The sequence below is a fragment of the Apodemus sylvaticus genome, chromosome 18, assembly GCF_947179515.1.
Source record: "Apodemus sylvaticus chromosome 18, mApoSyl1.1, whole genome shotgun sequence".
NCBI classification, from domain to species: Eukaryota; Metazoa; Chordata; class Mammalia; order Rodentia; family Muridae; genus Apodemus; species Apodemus sylvaticus.
Window position 1 is genome coordinate 19,516,343 of NC_067489.1, and position 18,749 is coordinate 19,535,091.

Below are 18,749 nucleotides of genomic sequence, written 5' to 3' on the forward strand. Positions count from 1 at the left end.
CTGTATCTCTCAGTTCCCGCCATACACCGTCCTGGAAACGACACAGCCTGGACCCACACAGATCGAGATCCTGCGCTGCCTCCCAGCACAAGGAAGTTCTCAGATGGGCTTCCTCGTACAGTGGCCCCCCACACGGGATGCAGAGACTCCATTTGACGCCAAGGTGCTGGGTAGAGCAGGGGTGGCTGCTACTCCAGAAACCCAACTTGACAATGGGCCACCTCAAAATGGGACCCCTTCTTTGTGAGCCCTGTCACAGCCACCCTTCCACAGAGGCTCATCTGGGAGCCATCAAAGCAAGCAGGAAGAGTCGCTGTAAAATCCTCCTCTTAATTTCTGCCTTGAACAGGCAACCCTTTAGTTGCTGCAAGTTTTGAGGTTCTGAGTTTTGAGGCTTTGTTTTTGTTTGTTTTTTTTATTTTTGAGATGGGGATGGATGCAGTCCAGACTGGACTTGAACTTGCCATGTAGCTGAGGAAGGTCATGTCCCTCATCCCCCTGCATCCAACTCTCCCTGTAAGGTCTGAAATTATAGGCATGCAATGTGCCACGACGTTTTTTGAGACAGGGTCACATTACAAAGCCCACACTGGCCTTGAACCCAGGTCCTTGTACATCAGCTATCTGTGTGTTTGTTTGTTTGTCTGTTTTGGTGGTCTCTCAGCCTCTTAAGAGCTGGTTACGGGCATGTGCCATTGTGCCTCATAAGACTAAGATGCTATTTTGTTTTGTGTAGTAAAGAAATCTTCAGAGGCAATTAATGATTGGTCCTTTGGTTTAGGAGTCCTACAATGCTCATTTTAAGAATGAAGACCCTGAGCTGGGTGGTGGTGGTGGTGCACGCCTGTAATCCCAGCACTCTGGGAGGCAGAGGCAGGCGGATTTCTGAGTTCGAGGCCAGTCTGGTCTACAGAGTGAGTTCCAGGACAGCCAGAGCTACACAGAGAAACCCTGTCTCAAAAAAAAAAAAAAAAAAAAAAAAAAAAAGAATGAAGACCCTGAATTCTCTCCAGAAAAGAAACCCAGATCAGAAGAGTCCGCCATTTGTATAAGAGGCAGCAACTAAAAATTCCATTTTCTCTATCTCGCTAACACATGAGCAAATGTTACCAAGCTTTGCCATAACATTCAACATGGGAGGCAGAGCCCGGCTATCCAACTACCCAAGTCCTGTCATGAGACAGCAAGAGACAGCCAGACGTATTTCAAACATATAACAACGACATACCAGAATTTACGCACGCCTCAAATCCCATGTCTTCCACAGCCGCTCGGAGTTCATCCGAGCTGACTATCGAGGGATCGTACAGAACTGCTCCAGTCCCTTCTGCCAAAGAGATGGATATTTGCTGCACACCTTTCCTCTGGGACAGCATGTCTTCCATGGGCTGAACAGACGAGGCACGGGTAATTCCAGTGACAGTAAGCACCGCAGTCCTGCCGGGGCCCTGCTCCCGGTGTCTCTGGGAGGAGCCAGGGGAGGGGTCACTGGAAGAGCCACTTTCCGGCTCATTCTCCTCTACTCCATCGGGGAGAGATACTTTAAAGTTCCCGGGTGGTAGTGCCTCGATGGCTGTCTGTAGGAAGGAGGGGGTGATACAAGATGGGTCATACTGTACTTGGGCGGTTTTGTCCTCCAAGGACACGTGAATATTTTGAACCCCTGGGAGTTGCCCTATATTTCCTTCAATATTCAAAACACACGATTTGCAGTGCATCCCGTCTATTCTCAGTGGGAGGGTGGCCAGGTGGCTCCCCTGGTACCCCAGGGTCTCGAAACGACTGGAATTCTGGATAGGAGAGACCGCTGTTCTCCTTAGGTTGGTGCTTTCTAACTTGTTGATATCAATCGGTCCCAGCCTTAAGGGAGCTGTCCTGTTCTTGATAGTAGCTTCAAATCCCATGTCACAGATGTGGTCCCTGAGGTCTTCGGGTTGAATGAGGTAAGGCTGATATGTAATGACTGCCTCCTGGTTGCTTAGAGACACTTTGATTCTCACAACCCCTTGCAGTTTCCGGATCTTGCCTTCGATGGAGCTGACACAGGACTGACAGGTCATGCCCTCTACCCGGAGCTTGACCACTGCCTCCTGGGCTGGGAAGGACCTGGAAGGCCAGGAGGCAGCCTTTCCTTCTGCAGCGCTGGCCTCAAAGCCCATATCCTCAATCTGAAGGCAAATCTGCTGCAGGTTCAGGACTGACGGCACATATTTGACAGTGGCGCTGCCTTGTTCCAGAGAAACCTTAATGTTCACGATGCCTTTCAGACCGGAGATCCTGTCCTCGATAGACTTGACGCAAGAATGACACGTCATGCCCAGGATGTTAACCACACCGGTGGCGGCCGGGGAGGAGCCGATGCTGTCCAGACCCCCTTCGTAGCCGACATTATCGAAGGCGAAGCTCTGCTTCATGGATTGTCCCCAGGGCCGTGCAGGCAGAGCGAGTTTAGATAAGATCTAAACGACAAGGAAATAGCAATGTTAGCCTTTGAATTTTACACTTGCACTGTCAATCCCATAAGCACCTGCGGACTGAGGAAAAGTCATAAGCACTTCCCCCAGGCTCCTAAAGATGTTGTAAGAATCCTGTAACTCTACAGACGGTCTTCCCCTGGGCAGAGAAATCTTTTTAACTTAAGCTGAGCTGGATCTACTCCTGAAGCCCCACTTAAACATCAACAGTAAATGGCCCAAAGACTGAATCCCAAGCCGAATACAGCTGATCAACTACCCGACGGGTTGTGGTAACAGAAAACAAAGCTGGAAACAGCTGTTCAACAAAAGAGACAATGTTTTCATACCATGCAGCCTGGTACTGCACAATCTTGCACCAGGGGACAGCAGGGGCGAATCTACCAAACCTTCCCTACAGGCACTATCTCCAACCCCTATATTTGGCCTGGGCTCTTCGTCCAGCCCCAGCACTGGTGGGCACTACTGTCCAGCCACTATGCCCAGGCTGTGGTCAGGGCACATGCCCAGTGCAGCAGCCCAGACCCTTCTCCTACCCTATGATGTCATCCTTCCTGAGCCATATCCAGTTTCCAGGCCCAGCCTGGCACCACACATCTTGCATTGGAATCTACGCTGGTGAGTTCACCAGTTTCTCCCTTCCACGTGCCTTCCTCAATCCCACGATCTAGCCTAGGTTCAAATCTAGTGCCCCCCCTAGTGTGGTCAAACCAGCCCACCCTCTCCCTAATCTCCAGGCTTAGACCAGAACATGCATTGAGTGCAGCAGGCTGTGTAGACCACCCTCTCCCTAATCTCCAGGCTTAGACCAGAACATGCATTCAGTGCAGCGGCCCAAGCCGTGTCCACCTGACCTCATCCCACCCACACCAAGTTGACTTCAAGTTGACTCCTGTGCTCTGTCCCAGCATGCTATGTTCACATCAGACACATATCAGACACAGAACATGCCCAAGTCTCATAACAAAAATATAAATATGAAAAATACACTATTCTAGCTACAACCAAATCTACCAGTCCTATAGAAAGTTTTCCGGTGATAATTACCTAGATGAATTCCAAGACACAAAACTTAAAAGAACAACCATAAACTTAGTCAAAAAATTTAAAGCCCATTCTCAGTAACACACCTCCTCCAACAAAGTCACACCCCTTAAACCTCCCCCAAACAATTCCACCAACTCCAGACCAAGTATTCAAATATATGACCCTATGGGGCCATACTCATTTAAATCACCACAAAGACAGAATTTAAAAACACAATATCCCAACCAGAAAACTCAGGGGGAAGCCTTACAAGCAGAATGGGTCAAGTTAAAGATAGAATATCAGAATTTGAAGATAAAAGTAGAGGATCCAGACCGGCCACATAAGCAAAGAAAATGAACTCAAAACATGGGGAAAGGACATTGGAAGACAATATGAAAAAAACCAAATTGTCATATTAGTCACAGATGAGAGAACAGAATCTCACGTCAATGGTATAGACCAGATCTTCACAGAGATCATAGAAGAAAATTTCCCCAAACTAAGGAAAAACATACTCGTATAAAGACAAGAAACACATAGGAAACCAAATAGACCAAACCAGAAAAGAAGATCACCACAGCGTAACACCAAGTATGAAGAACCAAGAAAGTGCAAGAGAAAATACACAAGTCACATATAAAGAAAAGCCCATCAGAATGACAGCTGAGTTCTCAGTGGAAACTTTGAAAGCCAAGAAGTGCCCAGAGCAATGCATTACAAGTTCTAAAAGCCCACAACCAAGAATGCTGAACCCAACAAAACCATCTGCCACAGTTGAAGAAAATAGGAAAGCTTACCATGCTTCGGGTGGGGAGGGGGGCAGGGAGGGTTCTAGCCTTCCAAGAGCCACTCTGCCTCCCCTCATCCAGGCCACATGACAGAGCAAGGGTTTGGTCTTTACTCCTTATTGGGAGGAGTGGTAAACTTACTCTTTCTCTCATTCTCTAACCTGACCTCCAGCACCCAAAGGGTCATCTCTGCCCTTCCTGGAGCGAGTAAAGACCCCACCAATCCACAGTGGCACCTGGGACTCAGACTCTGTTTAATTTGTTAGTCAAGGAGTACTTTGTTCTTCCCAACATTTCCTTTGGTGAAGTCTAAGAAACTCTCCAGAACTTCATTCCAGTGAGATGCCCAACTCTGGAGAACAATCCAGCAAAGCCCCGCCCCACTGAGACCTACAACAGGGTGATAACAATCCCCAAAGAAAGCCCTTTAGCTTGTCTTCTAAAAGATTTCAAACAACTGGACCTCAAATTATCTTAACGTTCCCTGCTTCATTCATTTTCTGTTCAGATCTGGCCTCAATATCCACTTGATAACCAAAACTACCGGCCTGCCCTTGGTACATTTGACTCTACAATACTTCCTGCAGCCCTTCCACTTCTGTCTGTTAGACTACAACACTCCTTGCCTCCTCTCCGCTTGGGGACAGCAAACCTCAGTTACCTATGTAGGGCTCACCCTCCCTCCACAACAAAGATGCATGCCTTACTACCACATAACTTTAATTCCATATCTTTCGTCTTCCTACCACAAACAAGCAAACAAACAACTGTCCCTGTATCTTTTCTGTATTCATTTCTTCATATCTATACAACCCTTCTCTCCTTCTCCCCTTCCTGTATTTGCACAAGACACTTCCACCTCACAGACCCTGATAACTCCTTGGATTCATGCTCAACCCTCAACCCTACAATTTAACTCTCTGATGTCTCCTTATCTTCACTGACTTCCCATTCCTCTTCTTGTACTAGGTAGAGGACCTCCTCCTATATTCCTTTTAGCATTTATATGCTAGTTTGAATAACAATAGCTCTATATGTGAATGCTTGGTTATCAGGCAGTGGCATTATGATGAGAGATTAGGAGGTGTGGCCTTGTTGAAGGAACTGTGTCAATGGTTAGGCACTGGCATTTCAAAAGCCCAAGCCAGTCCCAGTGTCATTCTCTTCCTGATGCCTATGGATCCAGACGGAGAACTCTCAGGTACCTCTCCAACACCATGCCTACCTACATGCCTCCATGCTCTTTGACATGATGATAATGGACTAATAAACCTCTCTAACTGTACGCAAGCCCCAATGAAATCATTTCTCTTATAAGAGTTGGCCTGGTCATGGTGTCTCTTCACAGCAATGCAACACTGACTATGAAAGAAGTTGGTCCCAAGAATGGAGTATTACTGTGACAGATTATACAAGCTGTTTGTTGGGACTTTGGATTAAGGAAGAAACTGAATGCTTTAATTGTGGCTTAGTGGGCCATACTAGTAAGAGAATGAAAGACACTGTTGAGATCAATGTAGATTATAAGCATCTGGCTCAAGAGATTCCAGAGTAAAGGAACATTAATAAGTGGCCTAGAGACCTTCCTTGTAATATTTTGGAAAAGAATGTGGCTGCTTTTTGCCCTTGTCTAAAAAAATCTGTTTGAGACTAAATTGTAGGCGTTTGGATTAATGCCTTTGGGAGAAGGGATTTCAAGACAGCCTAGTATTGACTGTCACATGATTATTAGTGTTCGCTCTTAGGAAGATCTATAATGAAAAAGAGCAAGATGAGTAAGGAAAAATACAAAATGGATAGTTTGAGAAGAAATGAAACACCAGGAAGTGTAATGGAGCTAAGTCCAGCGTTCCAGGAGAAAGAGAACTTTAAGAAAAGCCTGATGCTAAGTGGACTAGAGGGAGTGGTACCTCAAAGAGAGGCAAAGTATCCACTAAGCCTCCAACTTGTGGAAAGGAATCAAAGAAAAGCTAGAACACTGAAGGAAACCACCCAAACCAGGAATCTGGCACAGATGTACAGGAACAACGGTTCCGTGTTCTGGCACCAGCAAGCAGCAGAACTGGAAGCCTTGGCCACATGGTTCTGGTTTTAAAGTCAAGGATATAAGAAATGGGTTGTGTGATCTCCCCACACAGCTCAGGAAAGCTGCTAAGGTCAGGCATGTGTCAGATGTGTCCCTGCATGGAGGCCCAGAGAGGACATTGCATGGAGTTGCTTGGATTGCCTTAGAAACTCTAAGATTTGGAGATGATAGAGTTGTGGGATCCTTGCCAAGGAAAGCTGCAGACTGAGTATGGAACCAGGGATTAGGTGTGGCCTTGCTGGAGGAAGTGTGTCACTGAGGGTGGGCTTTGGGGTTTCAAAAGCCCAAGCCAGTCCCTGTGTCTCTCTCTACCCCTGCTTCCTGTGGATCCAAATGTAGAACTCTCAGCTACTTCTCCGGCACATCTGCCTGCATTCTGCCATGCTCTGCACCACAATGATAATGGACTGAACCTCTGAAATGTTAAGCCCAAATAAATTTTTTATTTATAAACGTTGACTTGGTCATGGTGTCTCTTCACAGCAAAAGAACGCTGACTCAGACAATTAGATTGAACAATACTTCTGACTGGTTCTCAGATGGATGTTCCTTTAAGGGGCACAAAAGGGTTTTTTATACTATTATACAACCTGTGCCCCAAATATTCAAAGCCACATGTTACGTCTTAGCCCTCATACCGGCTAAAGGTACCATAATCAACCTATATATACACAGACTCCAAATACACATGCACCATGATATATTCTGGTGCCTATCTGGTGGGGATGAGGCTTCATCACTCAACGTAACACTGCAACTCGAAATGGCATTTTTATACACAAATTCTTACAAGAAGCCTGAAAGCCCAAACTAGCCACTGTCGTTCACTGGAGGAGACACCAGCAAGACTCCCAATGTCTCTACCACTAACAGTTTTCCTGATGCATGTGCTCAGTAAGTCCCCACACACTCACCCTTCCAAAACCTGACACTGCTCCTCTACTGCTACAGCAGAGCAAAGCAAAATTGCTTCACAAGGTGGCTACTGGGATGGGTCTTGGCAGTGTGAAAATCAACTGTTAATCTTACTCAAGGCTCTCAAACAAAAAACCCTTTCTGCTCTATATAATCTCTTCTACCCAGGACCTCTGGCCCTCACTCAGATCCTGTGAACATGGGATTACCTGTCCCCGCAGGACAGACAACTGTTACACTAGGTCTCCTCTGTTTGCAAAGCCTGTCAAACCACTAACCCCAACTCTCTTTTCCCGACCCGTCAGGCAGCCTGGCCTCTCCCAGCTTCTGGCTGGCAGACAGAGAGATATAAATCAAATGCTTCCATCTAGAAGGTACAGATTATCTTCTTGTCCTACTAGATACATTAATAGGATGAGCTGAAGCTTTTCCCACCACCACCAAGATGGGCCTACAGTGACAAGAGCCTTCACCACAGACGTTAACAGTTCTCCGATTTTGGCCTTCCCTGTTTTCCACAATAGACAATAGCCCTGAATCTAATCTCCGAATGTCTAACCACATTCTTTAACAGCAAAGAAAACCTATACATTCCATACCATTCCCAATCCTCTGGCAAAGTGAAACACATGGACTATAGTTAAAAGATTCCCCAGCTAAACTATTTGTAGACTTGCATTTAGACTAGAACAAATTCCTCCCACTGGTTCCTATAGAGATCTATTCTTCCATATGTTAAGTCCATAACCTCAAGCACCTTTGAACTTTCAGAGGCTAGATCCCTGGTGACCCCAGCATTGTCAGCTCCCACCTTTCAACACTTACCCCCCCCCCGTTCCACCTTCCTCTCCTCCAACACCTCAAACAAATCCTTTGGGCAAACATGGACCAAATACTCTTACATCACACCCCCTACTTAACCTTACCCCCTTATCTTGAGGTTGGACAATGGGTACGCTTGACATATACCCTACAACAAAAAGTGGAAGGGGCAACTCAAAGTCATATCACTACATCCGCAGCAACAAAACTCCAAGGCCTCCCTGCTTGGAAATCAGGACTCTGTTTGCCCAGGAAATAAGCTAAAATATTTAAGGCACGGCTGTCCACTGTTCAAATCCTTTTCAGTGTTGACCACGAAGCCCTAGCAGGGACAATAAGATATGAGAAGAAAATTAAAGAGATACCAATAGGAAAAGAATAAGCCAAACTATCCTTATGTGCAAATGATAAAACATGCATAAGAAATTTCCAAAATCCCACCAAAAAACTTCTAGAAAATGTTAAAAACTTTCAATGAAATGGCAAGATACAAAATTAACTTGTGAAAATCAGTAGCCTTTCTGTCTACCAACACTGAGAAAGAGATCCTAGACTCACTTCCACTTGCAGTAGCCTCAATGATGATAAACTACCTTGAAATAAACTTAATAAAGGAAAATAATGTTCAATAAAACTTAAAATCTTAGGAGAGGGAAGATTGAAGAAAATATTAGAAAGTGGAAAGACATTGCAGGCTCATGGACTAGAACAACATTATGAAATGATGTAACCCCCATACAAAATCCCCATTGTGTCCAATACAGAAGTAGGGAAAAACTATCCTAAAATTTACAAGGAACCCCATGGCCAAAACAATTCTGAACAAAAGAGCAACGTCAGGTTTCAAAATTATTATAGGGCCATAGTTAATAAGAACAATATGGTCCTGGCACAAAAAATAGACACACAGGCCACTGAAACAAGATCAAGGACCCAAGGATAATACACAGAACCTCAGCCACTTAGCATGTGACAAAGAGACCCAAAGCATAAACTGGAGGAGAGAAGGCCTCTTCATCAAATGGTGCCGGGGAAGCTGCATCACCAGCTGCATCTCCTTATGCAGAATGATTCTAAAGGTGCATCTATCATCTTGAACAAAAACTAACTCCAGACGGATCAGAGCCCTCGATGTAAAACCTGAAGCCTCCAGGCGGTCCCCTCCGTCACACAGGCGGGGTGAAGGACTTTCTGATAGGACTCCAGCTGCCCAGGAAATAGGCTTTAAAAAGATCTGCACAACTAAGGAAGCAATCAGTGGAGGAAGGAGAAGCCCACAAAGTGACAGAGACTCTGCCAGTTACAAGTTTAACAAAGGATTAACATCCAGGCTACATAAAGAATTAAAAAAAAAAAAGTGGTATTGGAAATTGGTACAGCCAGTTTCAAAGTCAGTGTGGAAAACTCCCAGGAGCTAAAAATAAATCTGCCCTATGACCTAGGTATAGCACCCCTTGGCATACGCCCAAAGAGCTGGCCATCTTACTGCGCAGATACAAGCTCAGTCATGTTCCCTGCTGCTGTACTCCCAAAAGCTAGGAAGTGTCTGATTAATAATAAACACGTGGTGCATACACACAATGAGATCCTATTCGGCTGAAAAGAAAAATGAGATCATGAACTTTGCGCGTATATGGATGGATCTAGAAAAGACATACTAAGCGAGGTAACCCGGGCCCGGACAGACAACCATCACATGTTCACTCCCATCAGGGCCTGCTAGCTCCAGATCTCCAGATGTGAGCTTACATTCTGTAATTATGGAATCCAGGGAAGTGAGAAGGGACTAGGGTCAGTCGGGGAGAGACCTAGAGAGGGAAAGAGCGAGATACAAATAACAGGTCGGGAGAATTGGGAAAAATCAGGAGAGCTTTAATGGGGCAAAGGGTAGGAGGGCAACACAGAAGGAGAGGAAGGGGCAGGACAAAGCACACAAGGGATGTTGGGAAAAGATACAAGGGATCATTATTTATTATGTATCTAAAATTATGTATAACACATGTATTATACATATATAATATGTATATTATGTATAGATTTATAGTTTAAATGAAAATTAAGATACCCTGACTGATAATGCTCCCCCCACTCCCCACCCCCTCCCTACCCCCTCACCCCACCCCATTCCCACCCCCGCCCCAAGAGTAATAGATTATTCAACAAAAACCCCAGTACCAGGCTTGAGGAGCTCCCTTTCGGAGCTGTTGGTCAGGAGAGTCCAGGGGACTCCCCAGTCAGTGCAGGCTTCTGCTTCTGCCCTGGGTTGCATGCTAGAGGTGGAAGCGAGGTCTCTACTGCTAGAGACACCATGTACTTCAGACTCAGGACTGGGCGCATCAGAGCTGGATCTGACTGGAACACCTCCTCCGAGGACTAGCTTCAAGGTACCAGAAAGTTCTATGCAGCTGCTAAAAGAGGAAAGCCACCAACAGCCTGCCTAGCTCTGGTTCCTATAACCCACAACAATGACCAGCATGCCAGGATATCCCTTAGAGTACAGCCCTTACAAAGGACATGCTAACAGGAGGGGGAATCTCATAGGGCCTACCAAGAAAGAAAGAAAGAAAGAAAGAAAGAAAGAAAGAAAGAAAGAAAGAAAGAAAGAAAGAAAGAAAGAAGGAAGGAAGGTAAGAAAGAAAGAAAGAAGAGAAAGAGAGAGAAGGAAAGAAAGAAAGAAGAAGAGAGAAAGAGAGAGAAAGGAAGGAAGAAAGAGTAGAGAAAGAAAGAAAGAAAGAAAGAAAGAAAGAAAGAAAGAAAGAAAGAAAGAAAGAGGAAATAAAGAAAGGAAGAAAGGAAGGAAGGAATGAGAGAAGGAAAGAAAGAAGAAAGAAGAGAGAAAGAGAGAGAAAGGAAGGAAGGAAGGAAGGAAGGAAGGAAGGAAGAAAGAAAGAAAGAAAGAAAGAAAGAAAGAAAGAAAGAAAGAAAGAAAGAAAGAAAGAAAGAAAGAAAGAAAGAAAGAAGCTACAGGCAACCAACCAAGGAATGCTGAGAGTGGGAGAAAGCCTTCCTAGGGATAAGGCCCTAATCGCTTATCCAATATACCAATTGGTCAGCCTGGAGATCATATACACACAAGCAATACTAAATGAATCAAGCAGGTTATATTTATACATTTATGCATATATATATGTAATAATAACAAAAAGGCTATAAACTTGAGAGAGAGAGAGAACAATTGGGGTGTAAGAGCAGTTGGAGGGAAGAAAGGGAAGGGGAAATGATGTAATTATACTTTAATTTCAAAAAAATAATTTTAAAAACCCACTAATGATTTCCTTTTTTCATTCATTTATTCAGTTTACATCCCAATATCAGTTCCCCCACTACACAGCTCCTCCACTCACCCCCTCCCTTTCTCCTCTGAGAAGGGGGGGCCCTGTGTATCCCCCCCACCCTGGCACATCGAGTCAGAGCAGGACTAGGCCCATCCTCTCCCACAGAGGCCAGACAAGTCGGCCCTCCGCTCAGTGTTTGCTACATTAGCCTTCCTGAACAGAGAAAACGGAGAGCTAGGCCACCAGATGTATAAACGTGAATGCAAAATAAGAGAACTGAAGACAACACTTGTAAAATTACGGGGCTCAAGTCGGCAAGATAGCTCAGCAGGTAAAGGTACCTGTTGCCAACCATGGCCACCTGAGCCCAGTCCCCAAGACACACCTGGTGGAAGAAGAGAAGCAGGTCCTATAAGGACATTCTGATAAACACACACACACACACACACACTGATCGGGGTCTTGAAGGCTGCCTTCTGCTCTGACACTCATCTTGAACCTGTCTGTTGTCACCCTAACGATATCCAATGGATGTGGATGCTTTCTGAAGGGGAGGAGACCACAGTGCGACTGATTTTCTCTCTCCTTGTGGTATAAGAACGAGTGCCCCCCTCCCACCCTCTCTGTTACTGAACCCTGAAACTCATCAGCCCCTCCATCTTAAAGTTCCCAGAACAGGCAATGTCTTAACTCTTAAAAGTCTGATTTTTCTGGAATAGTTATCAGTACTCAGTCACCTTTGGGTACGGGCTGCAAAGACCCAGCACCCAGAAGCAGAACGTATAAGTGGAGGGCATACCTGTGAGGAAAGCTGTGGAGGTGTGCTGAGGTGAAAGGGGTAAAATAAAAACTAATAAATCAATCAATACGTAAATAAATAACATTCCTACTTCACATAGTACACACCAAAACCTGGTTCGTTGATCCATAACATTCCCTCAAAACAGACAAATGCCAACAATTCAACAGGAAAAAGAAAACATTCTGTCCCCAAAAAAGGAGCATAAATTATCAAAAAGGAAATGCTAGGCCATAGCAGTGGTGGGAAGCTGTCTTGGCAGAGTCTGGGACGCTCAAGTGGGAGGGTCACAAGTTCGATTCCAGCCTGGACAACACAACATGAACTGATTTCAAAGGAAAAGCATGAGGGGCTGGAGAGATGGCATGGCAGTTAAGAGCACTGGCTGCTCTTTCAGGAGACCAGGGTTCGATTCTCAGCAATGGCGGTGACTGGCTGCTCAGAACCATCCCAACTCTCACTTAGTAGGGACCCAGTGCCCTCTACTGGCCTATAGAGGCACTGCATGCCATGCACGTGGTTACACAAGACATGTAGGAAGTCAAAACACCCATACACATAAAGTGTAAATGAAAGATAAAGACGTTTTTTTAAAGAAAAGAATAGGTCTCTCTCTGATATCCTTCAAGGGAATCAAAGCTCTCTGAAAGACAATCCAGTGATACCTATGAAAAAAAGAAATTCACAAAGGTTTGACTCAGCAACTTGGCTCCTGAGAATTTATCTAAGAAATGTTCAGTGTAAAATGAAGTTTCTAGAGTAACAATGACATTAAATTCTACAAAAGCCAAAACAATAAGAGTCTGGTAGAGGTAAGCTATTATATAGCCACACAGTGGAGTACTATGCAGCTCTGAACATGAATTAGGTAGCACTGCACATACTAAAATAGACTGAAATATATTGTTCAGTGAGAAGAACAGGTACAGAATACGTAGTGTTTCATTTTGAAGTGCACTATTGCTACACAACTTAGCAGCTTGTAATGACAGCTCAGTTTCTCACCTTGAATGAGACTCAGCCGCGACAGCCCATCCCTGCCCCACATACCATCATGTGTGGTGGCGTGCACCTCACTGGAGCTGGAGAATGACAGTTCCTTCCTCACATGCCTGCTAACCTGGGCCCCGCTGCCAGCTGGAAGGGCTGCTGAGGTTGGCAGAACTGCCCAGTTTCCCACGTAGCTTTTCCTTATGGCTGGGTAGTGGATCCCAGTGCCACAGCGGCAAGCATTCCCTGAGACCAAGTCTCAGCGCATAAGCACTGCTGTATCCCCGGCGGTCAGTGTCAGTCGCAATGCCACACAGTTAACACGGGGCTTGAATAAAACCATGTTAGGCAAGAGACCGTTGGGCAGACGCGTTATCCTCGGGGGAAATGCTTAAGGAAGCTACGTGGCGTGAAGAGGATGGGCAGTGGAGGGACCAGACTGTACGGGGACAAGGAAGTCATCATCGCTACACGATTTATATGCAATGAGCATGAGTTACCATTCTGAACACTAATTGATTTAAATGTTAGAACGGTATGAAGGCAGCAGAGGCCTGGGATGGTGGCCTGACCTTGGTCGGCAATGATTAACACTGATTCAAAGAAAAAGAAATCAAGGGTAGAAGAAAAACCAAGACTCGACTGAAGAACATTTACTTGCAGTATAGCATCACAGAAAATAGAAACTGCCTCCTTGTAATAAGGCATAACCCTTCAACCATCTCGTGTGCTGGAGAAAAAAAACTCTACAGATTTTTTTTTTCCCCTCTACTACCCACCCTCCGTGAGCTGGTCCTAGCTCTGCCTATGGTATCCCAATGTTGGGCCACCGCGCCAGCTCTCAATCTCGGCACCGTGGATTCTATGCATTCCTGGCAGAAGGATTTGCGGAAGTGTTAGGAGCGTTTTATCAGTGACAGACAATACTCTGCGCTCAGCCCCTTCTAGACAGGCAGGTTTCCTACAACAGGCACTTGTGAGACAAAGCTTTTCGAACAGACAGTTACGAAACGGCCATCAGGAGTCTCCTTCGCCTCTCTGCTGCAGTACTGAATGAGCTTAGGGCCTCCAGTGTGAGCACTCTACCACAGGGCCACGCCACAACAAGAACCGTCTGTCAACGGTCGCACGGCGTTTGGATCGCTTTCCGGGTGGACAAGTGGTGTCTCAGCTCCATTCTTTAGCACTGTATTCGCAGAGAGAGGAAAAAGGACCTCGCCTGCTGTGTTTTATATTTAAAACCAACACAGCTTACACTGCAAGGTCTGAAAAACAATCCTCGAGTTAGCAGGCTGGGGTTGAAAGTGTGTCCAGGGAAAGGCCTTTGCTTCCTCCCATCCCACCGCAGGGGAACTTCCTTGAGAACATTTGGGGGCTTTTTCCTGCAGATCCTCCCTCAGTTTGGGAAAGAAGGCTGGCCAGCCCCTGACAGGCACTCCTCGTTTGCCTTCTGTTGTTTGAAGCAGGTGTCGCTGTAGCCCGGGGTCGCGGCCGCTCTGAGAATGAGACGATGTGCTTGCTACCTGGCCCAGCCTCACCTCAGAATTCTCTGGATATCAGATTCATGAGGCAGGAAGATGAAAATGATTGCCACACTCCGGGAATCTCACCCAGGGCCAGGGGCATGGCTCAGCACTGGGGAGTGTGGAGGGAGAGAAGGAAGGCAGAGAGGAGGCGCTCGTCCAAATTATCCCAGGCATCTAGACAGATGGGTGTTAATCTCTAATAGCCCCAGTGTGGAAGAATTGATGCCTCTATGTTGGACCACCGCAGGCTTACGGGAATACATGCCTATGTTTTAGCACATATGTTTGAGGTTATCTTTAAGTATTCTAAAATGTTTTTAATTATATATTTTTAAACTTAAAATTTTTTTTAATTTAAAATATAAATGTTACTTCATGTATGTGTGTATGTGTGTGTGTGTGTGGTGTTTTGTGTGTACATGTATGTACACAGCATGCTTCCCTATGCAGGTGCATGACGAGGTCCCTGGGCTCCAAGAGTCTCTCTCTCTATGGCTCCTTACCTTATTTGAGACAGTCTCTCACTGCACCTGGAGCTTGCCTTTCGGTTAGCTGTCCAGAGAGCCCCCAGGAACTGTCTAGCTTCACCCCAAGTGCTGGGGTTATGTGGGTACCCATGTCTAGTTTTACATGAGTGCTGAGGATCTGAGCTTAGGTCCTTAGGCCTACACAGCAAGTCCTTTATGCATTAAGCCATCTCCCTGGCCCATGTGAGTAAAATTAATAAACAGAGTTAGCAAACTTTCTCTGTCTCTCTGTTTCCGTCTCTCTCGGTGGGTGCTTGTGTGTGCACGCGTACCGTGTATTATTTTCAACATCAGCAAATGAAATTTACAAAATAAAGATTCTAAGCCAGTGGTACCCTCTCCAAGTACCGCTCCACACTGTCTCAGAATACCCATTAGCAACACTCCGGGCTCAGGGGGGTCAGGAGGGTCAGGTGCAGAGACCAGGCTCCATGCTGTCATCTGGAACAGCCTGGGAAATCCCCTAGCTCTGAGGTACACAGGCAAAGCCAGATCCTTGGCTAAGATGCAGAAAATAGGTCCAGACAAGCCCCCACAAAGCAGAGTCCGAGTGTATTACAAACACAGTGGTTCATGGCAGGCTCCCCTGCGAGCTACCCAATCGGCTGGATTCATACATCCCTGCCCAGGAAGAAACTTGGAGTCTCTTGGAATTGTCTACAAATTCATAAATAGATAGATAGATAGATAGATAGATAGATAGATAGATAGATAGATAGATAGATAGATAGATAAGCAATCAAAAATAATGGGGGGAATCCTGGAGATTCAACCCGAGGCCCCATGGTCTAAACGTACTGCTAAGCCTTATCTCTGGTCAATAAAGAAGCAACTCAGAGCATTCTGAGATGATAGCGAAATAAAGAATCTTTCAATAAAACTGTTCTGTAATCAATACCAAAGTACAGTGGGTCTTCGGCATACGCCAACCTCTCTCCTCCCCTCCCCCCGCCTAGGAGAGCTGGAGCTACCTCTAGGTGCAAACTTAATCCCAGTCCCCAGATTGTGTTCTACTGCACTGACCTGGGACCTCCTTTCCAGGGTTCTAGCTAAAACACCCGGTGATGATTCTTCCTCTGGCTGGGGAGGACCTTTCTCCTCTGAAGACTCCGATCTGGCCAAGCTCCCGAGCCCCAAGCTCCCGAGCCCCGAGCTCCTCCTGAAGGTGCACCTCTTCTGCACGGACAGCAGTGTCACCTGTGGGTTACTCAGACTTGCCAGGAAAGACTGCTCCGGGTTCTGGTGCATCTTGCCCTGAGCTTTCTCCATAGCCAAGTCCACCGTCACTCCTTCCCTTCCCACAGAGTTCAGCTTCGCCACGCTTCTGGTGCTGTGAGGAAAATGCTTTCAGAAGGCCTTGCTCATTAGCAGAGACTGACACCCTTCCCGGGCAGGGCAGGCAGCAGGCAGGGGAGAGGCAGTCTTCAGTCTGCAGCCAGCTCTGGAACTTGCGCACACTGCATACCGCTGCTGTGGGACTATTTGATTTGTTTATCTCCACCCAATCCAACCGGCGGCCTCTCGCTTGCTCGGGCTCGGCAGGCGCAGGTGTGGGCTGCTGTGGGCCCCGGCAAACCCCATCCACACATAGCTGAGCAGCAAACAGTGCATCCCGGGGCCCAGCACCTAATCGTCTCCCATCGCCGGGCACGGCTTCCTTTTGGCCACCTGTACTCCTAGAAACTTGGCTAAGGACAAAAGTGCTGGGCTAGCCAACTCCTTGTGTGCCAAGCTGCAGGGGTTTTCCTGGAATAATTTCAGGGGCCTCTTCCAGGGCTCCAGCACTGGCAGGGGGTGGCCCACTGGGCCAGAGAAGTGTTCCCCAGGCATGGTTGGCAGGGTGTTAGAAAGCTCCTTGTCTCCCACAGCTCTGTTCTCCCTTGACTTCAGTAAGAACTGACTGCACAGACTCGTGGCGACAAGGCTCACTCGTCCTTTATACTGGCACAATCAGTGGGAACTAATCCATAATTCAGGTTTCTCGGGCTACCTGCTCCTCCACCTGAGGATTAACAGACAGAGGACACACACAGTGTGGAAATCCAGGCCATTGCCCTCTCTAAGACAGGGCAGTCTCCTTCCCCACCCCCCTCCTGACCCGTAGGGCATGACTTCAGGTCCCACGGGAGGAACCACTCAGACAGACACTAATCCTGGCGACGCCCATGGTTGGTGTGTGAAGGGTATATGGGCAGACTGAGCTGAACCTCTATGTAAAGCAGCCACTCTGCTCCTGTCTGCATCAATCCTTGCAGCTGAGTGCATCATTTTCAGGTCACTAGAACATGTATTTAGAACCCATGCCCTTCTGTGTCCACACAGTGACACCCTTTCCCTACCCGCAAACGGCCTCAAGAACTCTGGACTGAGATCTCTTCTTGGGTTAGTGGTAGCTCAGCAACAGAGCTCAGGCGGAGCTGCTTAGCATGTCCCACCCAAGCTGCAGCTCCAGTAGTACAACCCCACTAACAACCCATCCACCCACCCACCCACCCACCCACCCAACAACTGCCCACCCAACAACCAACCCATCCTCCCACCCACCCAACAACTGCCCACCCAACAACCAGCCCACCCAACAACCAACCCATCTACCCACCCACCCAACAACTGCCCACCCAACAACCAACCCATCTACCCACCCACCCAACAACTGCCCACCCAACAACCAACCCATCCTCCCACCCACCCAACAACTGCCCACCTAACAACCCATCCACCCACCTGCCCACCCAACAACCAGCCTACCCAACAACCAACCCATCCACCTACCCACCCACCCAACAACTGCCCACCCAACAACTGCCCACCCAACAACCAGCCCACCCAACAACTGCCCACCCAACAACCAGTCCACCCAATAACCTGCCCCCCAACAACCAGTCCATCCACCAACAAACCCATCTATCCACCCAACAACTGCCCACCCAACAACCAATCCATTGACCCACCCAACAACTGCCCACTCAACAGCCAAGCCATCCACCCATCTACCCACCCACCCAACAACCAATCAACCCAACTACCCACCCACTCACCAACCAACAAGAAGCTTGTTTTCTTTGAAGCCCACCAGTGGTCCACTTGCCAAGGGCACTCACTACTCTTTGTCCTCTCATAAGGGTCTGACGTTGCCGTGCTTGTGAATCACATTCAGTAAATCAACTCCTCCAAAATGAGTATGCACTTGATTTTTATCCCCCAAGTTCACAACCAAACCCAAGAGAGAACCTCGCACAGTTTCTAGGAAATGCTAGCCAAGGTAGGGCCCAACAACAGAAGACAAGTGAGGTGCTAAGGGCTTGAGCTCCCAGCCTTCCACCCAGAGCCCAACACTGCAACAGCTGAGACTGCTCAGAGCCTGCTTAGCTCTATTTCCTGATAGAATGTCCAGTTCCTGCAAGCTTGCTGACCCTAGCATTTGGTATACTGGGCAACACAAGTGGGTAACTGGAGTTTATCTCTTTAATCAATTAGACTGTCACAAAATTGTAGACGTTTTGGTAGAAGTCCCTACC

General features: G+C 46.9%; 1 protein-coding gene across 4 annotated transcripts in view; it reads right to left on the reverse strand.

Moving 5' to 3' along the window:
* Atp7b (ATPase copper transporting beta) overlaps positions 1–18,749 on the reverse strand; it is a 77,174-nt gene that overhangs the window by 34,950 nt on the left and 23,475 nt on the right. For all 4 annotated transcript variants that reach the window (XR_007974114.1, XM_052162177.1, XM_052162178.1 and 1 more), the window contains one exon: positions 1,229–2,459. Coding sequence is in view for 3 of the 4 variants with exons in the window: in XM_052162177.1 (XP_052018137.1) it covers positions 1,229–2,459 (1,231 nt within the window). In the remaining variant the exon portion in view is untranslated. The remainder of the gene's footprint in view (positions 1–1,228; positions 2,460–18,749) is intronic.